General features: G+C 46.0%; 1 protein-coding gene across 1 annotated transcript; it reads left to right on the top strand.

The window, feature by feature from the left end:
* The first annotated feature begins 108 nt into the window (after positions 1-108).
* ATPAF1 (ATP synthase mitochondrial F1 complex assembly factor 1) lies at positions 109-8857 on the top strand. Its single transcript, XM_053984941.1, has 9 exons — positions 109-350; positions 1369-1477; positions 2030-2080; positions 2785-2847; positions 3468-3518; positions 5299-5346; positions 6246-6341; positions 6936-7043; positions 7947-8857. Exons 1-9 carry the CDS (start codon positions 142-144, stop codon positions 8139-8141), a joined length of 930 nt encoding a protein of 309 aa, XP_053840916.1. The 5' UTR covers positions 109-141; the 3' UTR covers positions 8142-8857.
* The last annotated feature ends 5301 nt before the right edge of the window (positions 8858-14158 follow it).

Genomic DNA, 14158 nt, shown 5'->3' with positions numbered 1-14158 from the left:
GCCAGGCTGAGGGGAGGGCGCAGCGCGGGGCGGGCTGAGGGGAGAGGAGCTGAGGGCGGGCCAGGCTGAGGGGAGCGGAGCGGAGGGCGGGCCAGGCTGAGGGGAGGGCGCAGCGCGGGGCGGGCTGAGGGCAGCAGAGCCATGGCGGGGCCGCTGTGCCAAGGCTGGGGCCTGGGGGCGGCCCTGCGGAGCCGCGCCGCGCTCCGGCCGCTCGGGCTGCTGGCACCGCCGGCAAGGGGGGTGCTGGGGCCGGCAGTGGGATCGGGAACGGCAGCGGGATCGAGAGAGGCGGCGCTGGAGGAGAACCCCTTCTACGGGAAGTACCGGCACAAGATCCAGGAGCTGCGGAGGTGGGCCCTGAGGGAGGCGGCGGCGGGACCGGGGTGGGCGGGCTGTGCTTTGCGAAACGGGCGTGCCTGGGGAGCGCTTTCTGGAAGGAGGGATGTCGTTCTGTTTTAGCTTTTCGCCGTCATGAGAAACTCGATTAGTTTAGGCCTATTGCCTTGAAATTCACATGTAGTTGACACCAGGTCAGTGAGGATCGTCTCCCCACGTGGTCAGATTGATAAGAGATAGTTTTGAGAAGATTAAATGAAAATTTTAAATTAAGAACATGAATCAGTATCATAGTAAACATTTTAAGAGGCCAAGTGATGTTCATCACCCAGCAATGCTCTCCACCTTTGTAAACCTTTGGAACAGGCAAAGAGTACTCCAACTTTGGAAACCATTGGAGTAGGCAAAGAGTATTCTAACTTATAGTCTTCCATCTTATTATAAAGGAGGATTTGAACAGAGAATGAGTAGGCAGAAGTTGCGTCTTATTTTAGGAGTAAGTCCATCTTCTGGCAAGACCACAATAAAACAGCCCATAGAAGAATTATGGTTTTGAATTTTCCTGATAAAGATGGATTACCTTACTTAGCAATATAAAACAGTGAAGCAAAAGACTTCACAGACTCACTCACAGAACGATGGAATGGCTTGGGTTGGAAAGCACCTTAGAGATCAACCACTTCCAACCCTCCTGCCATGGGCAGGGACAACTTCCACTAGGACAGGTTGCTCAGAGCCCCATCCAACCTGGTCTTGTTGGAATGCAGTTCTAAAAACAAATCCAAAGCCCTTGGGTCATAGGAGATATTGTGCAACAGCTTTCACAGTTTCTTAACTGTGCATTGATTTTTCCTGTTTATTGTCATAATTAAAAACTTAAGATTATTTAAAGCAAACTGGAATGTTTTAGTTCTGTGAATTTATGTCCAGTTGGACAAGGAGCAGGGAGTTGGACTTGGACTTATGGGTCTCTTCCAACTCGAGCTGTTCTATTGCTGTGTTGTACTGCTAACAGTCCCTGTTCCAATTCAGGTCCAGTCCAGATGTGTTTGAATCCCGTATGGAAAAAAGAAGTGAAGTGAAAAAGCAGCCCGTGGGACATTCCAAACAAGGAGAGTTTATCAGATGCATGGAGGAAAAGGCAAGGCCAATTCTCTTTGTAAATCACACACATTGAAGCTCTAATGTTATTTTTATGGGAGCAGCATAATGCTACAAACTTGAAGTATCCCTATCAGTAGGAGCTCTGAAATTTCACTGTGTGATGGCTAAAAGCATTGTTCTGTACTCCTCTGTATTATTTTTTAGACTCTGAATTCTCTGCTTGAAACCTCGTTTAAGTTTAATTAGTTCCAGATTAGTTTGGCCAGAGGAGTGACAGAATCCTGCATTTGTCATTTTTTTAGTGAAAGCAAGAAAACTGTTCAATAATATTGGATCCAAAATGCATAATAGTTTCCTTTTGATTAATCCTTTGTGACCTTGAAATTCATAATTCACATTAAGTTACTAATCATATTTACTTCACTTAATCAGTCACTTATTTTATTAAAAATAAACTGCAGTGATGTCCAAGAATCTTGAGCTCCCTCTCAGGAGTTTTTGTCAGCAGGCAGGTTATGTGTGGCAGGGAAGGCAAGTCAATGGTATTGTGCCATTAGCTGTAAAACTAAAGAAGAATGTTTTCTTGCAGGCAGAAGGCTTGGGCAGCAAGACCTCAAAGGGAGGATTCACAAAGGATAAGGTAAGAGAAGTGAACCCAAGTGCTAGGAGGGGACATGGTGGCAAGGCAAGGCTGTGGGTTAACTTGTATTGCCACAGCCAGTTTCAGTCAAGAACACGTTGATGTAAACCTGGTGTTCTTTATGCTGCATTTGAGTGTAAGATCTTGGTTTACTGCTGGGCTCCCGTTCAACCTTAACACTCCTGGCACTCTGGGTTTTTATTGCCCTGTCCTTTTTCTGTGACACCCTGGAAATTCCTTCCAACTGGGGCATCTGTGCTGAACATTAAATGGAAAGGGTTAAGCTCCTTTTACAGCATGGAAATACATTTGCAGTGATCAGCCAGCCTAGAGATAAGAGAATTCTATTTCACATTATTTTATTTTGGTGAATCTTCAGTGTAAATCTGCCAAAGAGCACATCTTTGGGATGGCTGAAGGTGAAAGGCCACAGCTTCTCTTGCAGCTTCGGTAGAGATCTGCACAACTGAAGCAAAGCATGTGCTGTGTCCTGAAAGAATCTATTCTGCCTCAGTGTGTGAATCCACTTCTCAGTGTGTTGCTGCTGTATTTTATTTGGCAATTAAAGGGACTAAGTAACACTGTAAATTGAATCAAGTTCCTCTAGGTTGAGTTTGTTCTCTGTAATTGCATCCATTCATTCTGGATTCTTACAAGGTCAGAGAATTGCAATCATGCCAGATTCTTTATGCTTTCTCTTGCAGACACTTGATTCAATTCTTAATGTTGAGATGGTGAAAGAAAAATCAGCAGAGGAGATAACGCAGGTGATGGATTTAAATGGAATAAACTTTGCCTCACATCTGTGCTTAATAGTAATCTGTGTGTAAGGATGGGAATTTTGCTTAGACTGAAGAATAAAACACAGCTGTGGAAGTATATTTACAAAAAGCATATTCACATGGGTATCCTTAGGAGAAGATAAATTTTTCTCCATCTAGGTAAGTCCTCCTAGGATGTGCTAGGAGATACAGGTACACTGGGTATTGCCATCCTGCTGTGGTGAAGAAAAAGACTTAACACAGAGGAGCATCATGTAAAGACTTCTGCTGAAAATGTTTTGTATGTTCTTTATTAAAAAAACCACCACCACCACCAAAAAAGCCCCTCTGCAAAAGTCATTAGTGTGACTTTTAGGAAAAATGTGAGAAGCAATTCTGATGGTTAATAAATACTGAGCCACCTCTGAGCTCACTGCTGATTTCTGTTACCTGGTTGGAATCTGTCCTTTGGTACATCTGGAACCTTTGTTGCATTAGCAGGAAAGTCAGGCTTGATTGAAAAATGACTTCCCAAAGTGCTTACAAAGGTTAGTTGATGTTTTAAAGAATTTAACATTATTGCTAAATGCTGGACTTTAACTGTATCTCATCTTTGTTTTCTGCAGATTTGGAATCAGTATTTTTCTGCAAAAGACACAGTTTATGCTGTTATTCCTGTAAGTACTTCCTCTATAGTTCTGCACTTGAAAAGCCAGCATGCAAAGCTGAGATTCTGCTGCTTTTAAAAGCAGTCATTAAAGGAAAGTAAGGTTTCAAGAACAAGCTTACTTTCTGGGCTGAGTGATTTTATTGCCCCAAACAAAGGCTTTTGTTTTCAGAAATGCATATCCCTTTCTTTCTCACTCAGAGGAGTCTCAATAAATCAAGGACCTTTTTCTGCACACCTGGCTGGAATTTCTAGGCTTATTTTAATACAAGCATCCAACGCTTTTTGCAAGGCCCTAGTGTTTATTAAGTAGCATTTGTATTTCTGAAGTTATTTTTCTCAGAGTTGCTTGTTTCTTTGCCCTCTTCCCTGCAGCACAGGCAGCTGCCTCAAGGTTTATGTGGCAGTCCAAGAGCACTTGGCTGGTAACTTGCATGTGGCTAATCACTTAGGACTTACTTTCATACATTTACAATTATTGGCAGCACTGTCTTTCTTGAGATTCCAGGGTGTTTCCTGAGATAAGATCATACTTCTTACTCCTGATAACTTTTCCAGATGTTAATTGTTCTTAGTTTGCATTAGGCTGAAGGAGACTTTTTTCACTTTGGGGATTTCTCTTTATTCTTTTCTTCAGGGTCATTCCATGATTGCATCTCTTAAATCTGTCTTTTCACAACTGTGTGTTCCTTGAGTTCTTGAAACCTCATTTAGATCTGGGGTCTGATTTGTAATTGTATTTGGCCCTTTGAGCTGCAGCTGAATTCAGTGTGAGGCAGTATTCTAGATGTGTGATGTGCTGTATGCTCTGAAAGTGGAAGTGTGGGATTTGAAGTCAACCAGCTGCATGTTTTGGTTTCCCCAACATGTGGATGTTGTGAAAATAGTTTGACTTGTGCTTTTACTGTATAGCAGAGGGCCAAAGCCAAGGACTCCAATTAAAATGTAGGTCTTTCATTAGTGGGGCTGGCACTGTGCTTTGGTGCACTGTTTTAGGAGGAGTGTTGGAAGCTTTTTAAGGCTTCAATGCAAACCAGATCCCAGGCACATTAGGAAGCAGTTCATGGTGTCATCGAGGGGGAAAAAACCCCTTTGTCTTTTGCCAGAAGCTTTTTGTTGGCTGAAAGAAAGGCCTTGCATAATTCTCCCATGCTCAAAAGTACACACAAAGGAATTTCTTCTTGATGAATGGCAAATGTTTTCTTTTCTAAGAGTAGATATTAATACAGTGCTGGGAAGCAAAAAAAAAAAAAATTAGGCAAAAGATCTGGGGAAACACAGAGAACATGTGAATGAAATCGCCAGGTTTCATCAGGGCTGAAATAGGGTTGTGGTTTTAATTTAAACCTAAGCAATAAGTATGTTATTGAGTGTATAGATGGGCTGCAGTTTTATACTGAAAAACAGATGACAATGATGTAAATCCACAATTTGGAGCCAGGGATGTGTTGTCTCGCTCAGCTGTTGATATTACATGATGCAGTGGAGCAATTACTGAAGGAGGATGTAAGCCTCAGGCTTGGGGCCCCCACATCCAAGGAATGAAGCTCTGGATCCAAGGATTTTGCTGCTGCATCTTAGAGACAGCCTTGTTAAAACAGGATGCTGATGACTTTTAGGTAAATAAGAAGTAAATGCGGCTTTCCAGGCACTCATTACCATCTGTCCCCACAGCGGGACCTTCTCCAGATAGAAGCTGTACCCTCTAAAGGTTAATGAGGTGATTGTGAACAGCTCTGCATCCACATTTGTGTTACGAAAATTGAACTTCTCTTTCTCCTTCCCCAAAGGCAGGCAAGTTTGATTTGATGTGGAAGAGAGCCCAGAAGTGTCCATCGGTACGTACAGCACTGTGTGGTTGTAGAGCTGTAATGCTTCTCTTCAGAGCCTGATCCATTAACTTTTGACCCTCCTGTGTTCATATTCATTGTATCAGCCTGATTAGTAAAATCCAGGTGTTCAAACACTTGTCCTGGTGCTCAGATAAAGCAGTGCCTATTGATATGTAGGAAACAGTTTGGTCTAGATAGAAGAGATGGAGTGTTGAGAGAGCAGCAGCACAGAATCTCCTGGGGAATGGAGACCTTACTGGGTTGATGGATTACTCCCACCTACTTCACTTGCCAAGAGCAAGATCAAATGTATCTGGCTTCCCAAGCTACTTGGAGATTGGGTAGTTATTTATAGCCTGAAGTGTGTTTCTGTACACTGCACTGGCATTCAGTCAGGTATCCTGCAAGATTTTCTGCTCCCATGTTGTCCTTCCCTTGGTGTGGGAAAACAAGCAAGTCTGTAGCCTGTGGAGCTGTATTGATAGTCTGTGAATGTCTAGAGAGAACATGCTTGCTGCCTGTTCTGGAGCAGCTGATAAAATGGCAGCATTAAATGCTCTGCTCCTTACCTTATTTTTGACCATTTCTGCTGTTAGTTTTCTAGGTGAGAACAAAAAAGTCAGAGGCTGAATGTTCTCCACTCTCCTTTTTACGTCTCAAAATACTGACAAAAGTATTTGTCAAGATATTTGCTAATGAATTAGTACTGATAGGGTAATTCTGCTTTATTGTGTGCTTTGAAGTCTGATTCCTACTGTCCTGTCACTTGTGATGGGACAAAGAAACTCTTTTTTCTGTTGTGGTTCTCTCACTAAAGCATTAATGCTGGAGGCCAGTGTGACACAGGCATCATCTTTTTCTATGTAAGGGAAAATTGGTTTGGTTTTTTTATCATTTCTCTGCAGTTTCTGTATGCTTTGCCAAGAAAAGAAGGCTATGAATTCTTTGTGGGGCAGTGGTCTGGAACAGAATTACACTTCACTTCCCTGATAAATGTTCAGGTGAGTGTTTGAGATAAAAAGTTCAAAACTGACATAGGATCCAGAAATAGTATCAGCATCATATTGCAATATATGGTATTTACTAAGTAGTTTAGCCAACAGGTTAAACTGGTCTAGCTTAACCTGAAAAGAATTATCATGACAATAGCTGTTATTAATTATGGTTTAATTGTACATTAGTTTCAGGTAAATTAGTAAAGTTATGGGTATTAAGTGTCTCTGTAGTGTAGAGGATAATGAGGTAGAAATTCAGTAGATTCAAAACATGAGCAAGACCAAGCTTTTTAGAATTGTTTGTGCAAGCTACTTAGAATAGCAGTAGATGCTGTAAGATTAAATATCTTCCTAAAAAATGTGGGTTCTTTTAAATGCAAAATGGTCTTTAGTCAAGTTAAAAAACAACCTAACTCTGCAAATCCCTTGTTTTTTGTAAATACCAAGGATAATGAGCTTCTAATTTGAACTGACCCTTAAGCTTTGGGAAGTAACTGCCTCTTTGGCAGTTAATGCTGAAAGTTTTGTAATCAAGCACCCAAATCTGCAGTGGAGTGAAGGTTTTTATGGGATACTGACAGGTTTCTTTCTCTCCTTCAGACCCAAGGTGAAACTGCTCCAAGCCAGTTGGTCTTGTACCATTATCCTGATCTGCAGAAGGAGAAAGGGATAGTACTAATGACAGCAGAAATGGACTCCAAGTTCTTGGTAAGAGAAGTCTGCTCATTGGCTTCCTTCATTTTATGCTGCAACTCCTCGTACAGTTTTGAATTAAAATCAAATTATAGTGAAGCCTTTCAAAGACTCTTTGCCAAAGAATGGTCTCACTGTCTTTCTTTAAACTAATGTACTTAAGGCTAGAAAAGCCAGAAGGGAATCATCAGTCTTTGGTAATTTCAGTTCATGCATTCTTTTTTTTCTTTAATTTGGGTATTATAGTTGATAGTTGTAAAAGAGCAAAGCTTCTGTTTTTCTTACTAACAGAAGCATATTTAAATGAAAGCTGTTGCTACCTGCAAACAAGTTAAAACAGTGTTTGAAGCTTCATCCTGTTAGTCAGAGCAGGAGACTCCAGAGTTGTGTGTTCAGTTTGTGCACACCTGTGCTTTTTCCCTCTCTGTGGGCACACTGTTATTGGCATAACTGTACCAGTGCCTGGACTGGTGGCACTGGGCACTCTAGTGGTGGAACAGAGTGATTAAAATATCCCTCCTCTGACTGACCTCCTGACTCCCCTTCTGAAACAGAGTGGAGTAATTGGTAATGCTTTTCTTTTTCCCTGTTGGATCTCGGAGCAAGCAATCAATCTTTGCAAGTAGGTCAGCTCTAAGAAGGGAAAAATGAGGACTTGGTGCATCTTGGAGTGGGCAGGGATCACAAAAGACACACTTGACCCCTGAAGCAGATGCACAGCAGGAGAGTTGCTAAAACACACGGTGCTGAAGTGTTTAAGTAGGTCAGGAGCCACAGGGAGGTTGTTTCTTAAGAGATTTGCTGAACTAAGGTGACTCGGAGTTGAGCCACGTGGTGAGTAGGAGTGTGGCATTTCTTTGGCAGTGGGACACTGGCACAGCCCCACCCCGATGGTAACAGCTCTGTTCTCACTCCCAGGTGGTCCATGATGCCCAGTGCTTGGCCAACCAGGTGCAGCTGTTCTACGCCACGGATCGCTCCGAGACCTACGGATTAGTGGAGACCTTCAACCACAGATCCAGTGAATTCAAATACATGTCAGTCATAGCAGAGCTTGAGCAAAGTGGGCTTGGAAGAGAACTGAGACCTGGGCAGGCTTCTGACAAGTCATAGAGCCTGGCCTGTGGTGGAAGGAGCCAGCAGAAGCAGGGGGTCCTAGGAGGAGTGATCCAGTGTCTTCTGTATTACCACTTGGATTTGGCCACAGAAGGAGTCTGCAGACATCCTGGGAGAATGACAGTCAAGCCTGTGTGGCATTGATGCAAGATGAGGACTTGGGCCATTTGAACAACAGTAACTAATTGCTAAAAAATGGAGCCCAGTACTTCAGTGTAACTTCATCAGAAAGAGCCATTTTCCCCATCTTGTAACTTCCTGCTGCCTGCTGGATTGTGGAAATCTGAAATAAAGTGACAAAAGGGGAACTGTGTAACGGGCTGTACTGACATCAGGAAAGAGATGACAACCAATGTTTCTTCTCAGTAAACTCATTTTAAATGCTCTCCACCATTATAATTGCATGGTTCAGTGCTTTTTAATCTGTGTGGAATTCATACAGGCTTGTCCATCAAGAAGAAAGAATAGGAGCAATGGTCTAAGACAGACATCTCTTTGTTTCTTTGTGAGGTTTCTTACACAGATGTATATTGTGGTCTGGGTTTTTCTCAGGATTAAAAAACCGGAGTCACTGGATTTGTTCTGGGAATTTTCTGCTTCTTAATTGATTTATTAATTGTATCCTGTTGTTTTGTTTCTGTATTGAGATGTTGTTTTTGAGCAGTATGAACATGGTTTTATTTTTTTAGTATATTTTTAATAGTGTAGAGGAATCATTGCCTGTTTTACAGGATTATTTTTTCTCAGGCTGGCATCTAGTCAGCCAACTCACAAATGGCATTTGAAGGAACAAAAAATAACTCTTCCCACTTCAGGAAAGGCACTATCCATAATAAAGGAAAGATGGACTGGCATAGTGACAGAGAGACTCACCAGCCAGCTTCTTGTTTGTCAAGTGAAAAAAATGTCTTGGTATGAAAATGCAGAGCTGCTTTAACACAGCAGTTTTGGTAAGAGCCTGGCTTTACAGACTGCAGCAGGTTGGGGGTGTTAAACCTGCCCCAAGCAAAAGAATCCCAGGACTGATGCTTTGAGTTTCTCTTGTGTTCATTCCCAGCAGAGGCAGCAGCACATCCATGGACAAGGACACAGCAGCAGTGTGATGTGCAGCCTGTGGGGTTACCAGCACTGCCACCACTGCACGGGGGGACACAGGACAGCCAGGAGCTTCCAGGAGCCACTCTGAAATACTTCCCGTGTCTACATCAGACCCCCAGCACTAACTCATCCTTAGCACTAATTATCTCAGGGCCACATTGCACCTTGTCAGCCTGCTGGAGCTGGCAAGCATTCATTCCCTCCTTTGCCAGAGAAAGGGGGGAAAGAAGAATCGGCAGTTTGTCTCTCTGTGGGAGGGTGTGGCTGGTATCAATTTTCTTCATTAGCCACAACCTGATATGAAGCTGTGATGAGTTATGAAGGTTTCTTGCAGCATCTTTTTGCTGTGTAGTTGTAGGATCCCGTTGCTGTAATGCCCACTGTCACTCTTAATTCTCAGCCCCTTCTTTGCACTACATGGCCTTTGAAAGTCCCTTCCAACCCAGCCCATTCTCTGATTTTATGGCATGAGCACTTCAGCTGAGCACTAAAGCTACACAGTGCAGTTTTTTGTTGAGGTCTCTTTTACCACTGACTCTTAGATGTTAGGTGTGAACTCCTGTCCATTCAGGAATTCAAGGATGTTTCTAGAAGAGGCAGAGCTTCTCCTGGGGCCTTGCTGAAAGGAGATGTTCTTGCTCCCTGGTAATGTCTTTTGGCTTCTGTTCAGTGAGTGTGTGTAGAGCAGGGGAATAATGAATCACGGGAGGCGTGGATAGGGCTGTGATAATCTGAACAGCAAATCACCTTTATTAAAAGGCATTTCTACTTCTGGTTTATGGTGTTCATGCTCCATTTATCATTTTTCCTTAGCTGATAGAAGGGCTGTTTTGATTAATAATTCACTTCCTGCTTTGAAAAAGTTGAAGTTGCTGCATTCATTTTTAATGTAGCTATAATGTAACATCGCTGGGAGTGAAATCTAAGCCTTCCAAATCTACACCTCAGCCTCTTTCTGAGCATAAAAGATCAAATTCTCATGTATAAAGCTGTAGTGATCCACCTGTAGTTTTGAGTGGTGTTTTTTCCTAAACCCATCATGTGATTTTTTTTTCCTAAAATAAGAACTTCTCCAATGCTTTAAAAAAGGCAGAAATGGCCAGTGATGAGCCTAAAACTGGGATGAAGACCCATAATAAAAAGGTCCAGCAGAATCTAATCCTCTGCCCCACTGAACAACTGCTGCAAGGGGGAGTAACCCAGCTGAAGAACTGGCCCTACAAACCACCCTTGCTGCAGAAACCAGCAGTGATTTGTGTCTGTGTGGCTTCTCCAGTGCCTGGGATGCATTTGTGCATGAACTGTGCTGCCTGGCACAGCCATGGCACAGGCTGACCACGGGCATGGATGGGCACTACAAGCTGCAGAGTGGACACAGACCCCCGGGGCTGTCTGGCTTTGTGCAAATCAGCAGCTGCGCTAGTTTTAAGCCACTAAAAAGTCACGTGGAATTTGTAAGATTTGATGCCTTTAGGATCTGTGCTGAGTCTTAGGGCTGGTGAAAAATAATGCCGTTAGGCTGGGCATGGGGAGAGAGGTAACGGAGAAGGTGGCTGTGGGATTCATGTGCCATCCAGCCACTAGAGGGAAGGTTTGTCTCCTGATTCTGAGCTCTGGGCACACGCACAGCTTGTCTCGGCCTGCCTGCTCAGCTTTGTGAACTTTGTGAGTTGTGTGCTGAGAACCATACAGATGCTCAGGCTGCTCCTGTATGGTCTGTAACGAGCTGGGCTGCGCCGAGTTCAGCTCACGGTTCCACCAGCCCCATGTCCCACATCCTACCTGAGCTGCCTCGGGAGTGCAAACGTCCTGCAGTAGTTTCCCAGCATGTTTTGCTGATTGCCAGTCTTTTTTGGACCAGCACCATCCCAAGATGGATGTGGCTGGTTTTAGTAGCCGTCAAATGGGCACGTTCAGGGAGAAGAAGCCCAAGACTCCCAGTGGCCCTATGTAAACTTCAGCCCCTGCAGCGAGGTGCTGTAGGAGCCCCCTCAGTGCTGTGGTCTGCCTCCAGCTGGAGGAGAGCCCAGGACCGGGATGTGGCAGGAATTCCCTCTGGGAGTGGTGGAGCAAGTTTTGCAGGCAAAGGCTCTTTGTTACCAGCATCCCAAACCTCTGGCTTGCCCACCAGCCCCCGTCACCCTGGGGAGATAAACCCAGAGCCCGTCCTGCTCCCCAGGGAGGAGGTGGCAGACGAAGCAATCAAGGAAGTGCAGATTGATGGGCAACGTTCTTACCCTCCCTTAAAATGATGACTCCAGTGCTTTTTCATCTGTGCCTGGCTTTTTTCCCTGTGCCTTAGAAAATGGCAAGACTCCAGTGCCCTCTGATCCACGGCTGTTCTCACTCCGTCTCTGAGTTTGCACAGGATGTAGTGGAGCAGAGCAGAGCAGGGGAACTGACTGTTCCCGACGCTGCAGAGCTGTTTTCTGGACACGTCCTGTTTCTCTCTGGGAATAACCAGAGCAAACCCACTGCTCCCTTTGCTTTGTCTTCTGGTCTGCACAGGCATTCACAGCCTTCCAGCCCTGTCTGGGAACAAGCATCTCCCCCGCTGCTGAAGTGGCAGTGCCCATGGGGTGCCGTGCAGGGCAGTGGTGGGGGCTGGCAGGGGGCTCCCCCCTCCGTGTCCTGACAAGCCTTGCGAAGCTGCTTCGCTGCCCTGGGCCTCTTCCCGTGCCTGCCCAGCTCCGATGGAGCCGCCCAGTGCTCCGGGCTCGCTTCCGTCCTGCTTCCTGCTTCCTTCCCCCGATAAATTCAGCCGTGCACCTGCCTTCAGGAGCTAGGCCAGCATTCCCCTCTTCCTTCCTCCAGGGAAGACAAATGCCCTCTTCACAATAACGCATCCCTCCTTCCCCAAAGCTGTTCCTCGGACCTTTTCCTCTCTCCCAAGTGACTCCTGCTTCCCCTCCCCACAGCTGGGGTACCGGGTAGCTCTGGGACTGTGGGCTCTCTGCTTTTTGATGTTTCCAAAACCTCACGTGAGGGGGTAAGTCCCTGAGCAGGAGGTGCTGCTCACCCCTGTGGACTGGAGGGGCTGCAGCTGATGTAACTCCAGCCCTCCTGCTGTTCTCCTGGCCCCTCTCTTTTGGCTCCAGACTGCTGAGGGTGGGAGGACCCCATCTCGCCTCCAAGTATTTTGGCTCCATCTTGCCTGGATGTAAATCCTGGCTATGAGTTGCCTTTGGGATCTTTACTATTCAGCCAAGCCCCCTCACTTTTGGATTTCTGCCCATTTTCTGCAGGGACTTCAGTTGAAAGTTTCCTCCTGACTTGGCATTTGCTGTTGGGAGTTACATCTGCTTCACAGACCTCCACTTCCCGCTCACAAGGTCTGAGATCATTTTGTTGTTTCCTGCATCCCAAGTCCCTGGGATGGAGGACAGCAGCATTGCTCAGCCCTTGCTGGGACTTGGGGTGGCTGTAATGAGCATCCAGCACTGGGGATGAGAAAAGACTTTGCCTGAACCTGCTGGAGTCAGGATTGTGGCTGGTTTGCTGGTAACCAGGAAATCTCTGCTGGATTACTTGAGCTTGATCCTGATTTTAGGGGTGTTACTTGGACCTGAGACTACCTGCAATGAGCAAGACAAGGCTGATGTGGAAAAGGCTCAGCCTGCAGGTCCAGGGAGGATGCACACACAGAGCTGAGCTCTGAGGTTATGGCTGTTGTACTGGGTTAGCTGGTGATGGTGGTGGTGGGAAGCAACTGGACAGATGAATTTCACAGTTTGTGCTTCCCTCCTGCCTCGAGAGCTGTGCAGGGCACTTCACCTCGAGGTTTTACCTTTTCTGCAGATGTGAGACACTTCAGCCATCTCACGCTGTAGTGGATGCAGAGCACAGATGAATCCTGCATGTCCTTGGTGTGTCCTTCTCCTGTCACCTGGTTCAAGACCTGCCCTTCAGCCATGTCCCAAATGGGGACAGGCAGAAAAGCAAGGGGCTTCTGGGGTGTGCAAGCTCCACTTCCTTTCAGCTACAGTCAAAATTGATCCACCAGTGGCTGCTGCCCAATTAAATGGGCCCTACAGTGTCTTCTTCACTTCTAATAAGATGCTGCTGCAGGTGCCAAAGAGTTCCTATTGTACCTGCACCGAACCAACCTCACAGAGAGAGGGAGGAAAGCAGAGTAAATGTCTTGCAGGGCTGGGCTGAGCTGTGCTCCCTCGTGGCTGGCTGGTCTGGGAGGCTGCTGGATGAATTTATTCTTAAAGACTGCCTCTGAACACTGTGCCTCAAGAGCAAACACTGGCATCACCTGCAGCTGAGAAGCTGTGATCTGGGGAAGGCAGTCTGGATCCTGCAGAGATGCATCCTGCTGCCAGGGAATCAACCCCTCATCCTAAACCCTCCAGCTTTATGCCAACGTGCCCATCAGCCACATCCTCCTTGCCCTGTGCCCCACTCCCCAGCTCACCCCATCACCTGCAAACACTTGGCTTGACCCGAGTTTAACACACATGTAAGAAAGGCTAGAAACGTTTCCCTCACTGGAACAGTCCCGGTGCCAAACAATTTGCAGACGTTTCAGTAAGGCCAGAGCATCACACATGTCATCCCCTGGGAGCGACACGTCACCGTGCCAGCAAGGGAACCGTGAGTGTCAGGGCCACGCTCTGCCTCCCCCTGCTGCGACACCCGCCAGCACCACCCGTGGGGCGCACACCGGTGCTCCAGCCCCAGCCGGGACTCTGACCCCAAAGCAGATCCCGGCTCCTGCCAAGCCATCCCACGCTGGCTGGCCGCTCCTGCCGGCGCCGAGCGTGCTGGCTCAGGCTTGCCTTTGCTGAGCAGGATTTAAATACCGCAGCGCGCTTCAGAACTCACCCCACCTCCGACAGAAACGGAAAGTAAGTGCTCTGGGCAGAGAAAGTTTTTCTCTTTCTTTCTTTTCCCCTCTTCGGCATTTCTGT

Source organism: Vidua macroura, chromosome 9 (genome assembly GCF_024509145.1).
Source record: "Vidua macroura isolate BioBank_ID:100142 chromosome 9, ASM2450914v1, whole genome shotgun sequence".
In the NCBI taxonomy this organism is placed as follows: Eukaryota; Metazoa; Chordata; class Aves; order Passeriformes; family Viduidae; genus Vidua; species Vidua macroura.
This window is presented reverse-complemented; position numbering and strand designations above follow the sequence as displayed.

Coding starts and splice junctions, on each gene's coding strand:
- ATPAF1 (XM_053984941.1), top strand. CDS start 142: ATGGCGGGGCCGCTGTGCCAAGGCTGGGGCCTGGGGGCGGCCCTGCGG. Junction 351..1,368: donor AAGATCCAGGAGCTGCGGAG/GTGGGCCCTGAG, acceptor GTTCCAATTCAG/GTCCAGTCCAGATGTGTTTG. Junction 7,044..7,946: donor AAATGGACTCCAAGTTCTTG/GTAAGAGAAGTC, acceptor TCTCACTCCCAG/GTGGTCCATGATGCCCAGTG.